Source organism: Otolemur garnettii, unplaced genomic scaffold (genome assembly GCF_000181295.1).
Source record: "Otolemur garnettii isolate 467f Iridium unplaced genomic scaffold, OtoGar3 scaffold00105, whole genome shotgun sequence".
NCBI classification, from domain to species: Eukaryota; Metazoa; Chordata; class Mammalia; order Primates; family Galagidae; genus Otolemur; species Otolemur garnettii.
Window position 1 is genome coordinate 3,755,865 of NW_003852500.1, and position 1,084 is coordinate 3,756,948.

Sequence of the window (1,084 nt, forward strand, 5' to 3'; positions counted from 1 at the left end):
CTTCTGTAGCCGCATCCTGAGCATGGTGAATGCAGATGACGTCAATGCCATCATCCTGGCCCAGAAGAATATGTGAGTGGTGGCTGTGGGTTTGGGGCATGGGAAGGAATCCACTTACTGGCCCACTTTCTTGTCCTGCCCACCCCTAACCCAGGCCCACACTGGTGATAAAATGAAGGAAATGAGCAAATCTGTTGGCTGGCTTCAAAGTAAATTCCTTCCTGGCCTGGAGGCGAGGCCTGGCACAGGAAACAGGGCTTTGGGAAAATTTTGCAGCTGTGGATGGTTTGGCAAGGGCCACAGGGGCTCCCATCCCAAGGCCTAGGGTAGGGAAAGTTGAGGGACTACAGGAGACTGCATGGGGTTTTAAGGAGCTGGGTGGCTGGCTTTCTGTTGGGGGCCTGGTTTTCCAGCACCCAGGCTGTATCTGCATAGTACCTGGGGTCTCTTGTAGGGTTTGTGAAGTCTCTTTGTTCTCATTGGGACTTGGCACTTTGGCCACTGAAACCTCACCCTAATTCCCGCCTGCCCTGTGGGGAAGAAAGACTAAAACAATTTTGGAGAGGAAGCACAGCCTCCTGGAACTTCATTTTTTGTTTATTTTTTGAGATATAGTCTCTGTTGCCTACAGCTAATGCGGTAGCGTCAGCCTAGCTCACAGCAACCTCAGACTCCTGGGTTCAAGTGATCCTCCTATACCTCAAATTCCCGAGTAGCTGGGACTACAGGTGTACACCACAACACCCAGCTAATTTTTCTATTTTTAGTAGAGATGGGATTCACTCTTGTTCAGGCTGTTCTCCAAGTCCTGTGCTCACGGGATCCTCCTGCTTTGGCCTCCCAGAGTGCTAGGATTATAGGTGTGAGGCACTGCACTCTACCATTTTTTGTAGCTTTTTCCACCCTCTGTTGATGATACAACACAGATCTAATTTCCTCACCTTTTTTTTTAAGAGACAGAGTCTCACTTTGTCACCCTTGGTAGAGTGCTGTGGTGTCACAGCTCACAGCAACCTCCAGTTCTTGGGCTTTAGGCAGTTTTCTTGCCTCAGTCTCCCAAGTAGCTGGGACTACAGGCGCCCCC

The 1,084-nt window shown here is 50.2% G+C and overlaps 1 protein-coding gene across 1 annotated transcript in view; it reads left to right on the forward strand.

Moving 5' to 3' along the window:
• The window catches only part of KXD1 (KxDL motif containing 1), a 33,696-nt gene that overhangs the window by 25,553 nt on the left and 7,059 nt on the right, over positions 1-1,084 (forward strand). Inside the window, exon 4 of the mRNA XM_023517164.1 lies at positions 5-72. Coding sequence (XP_023372932.1) covers positions 5-72 — 68 coding nt within the window. The remainder of the gene's footprint in view (positions 1-4; positions 73-1,084) is intronic.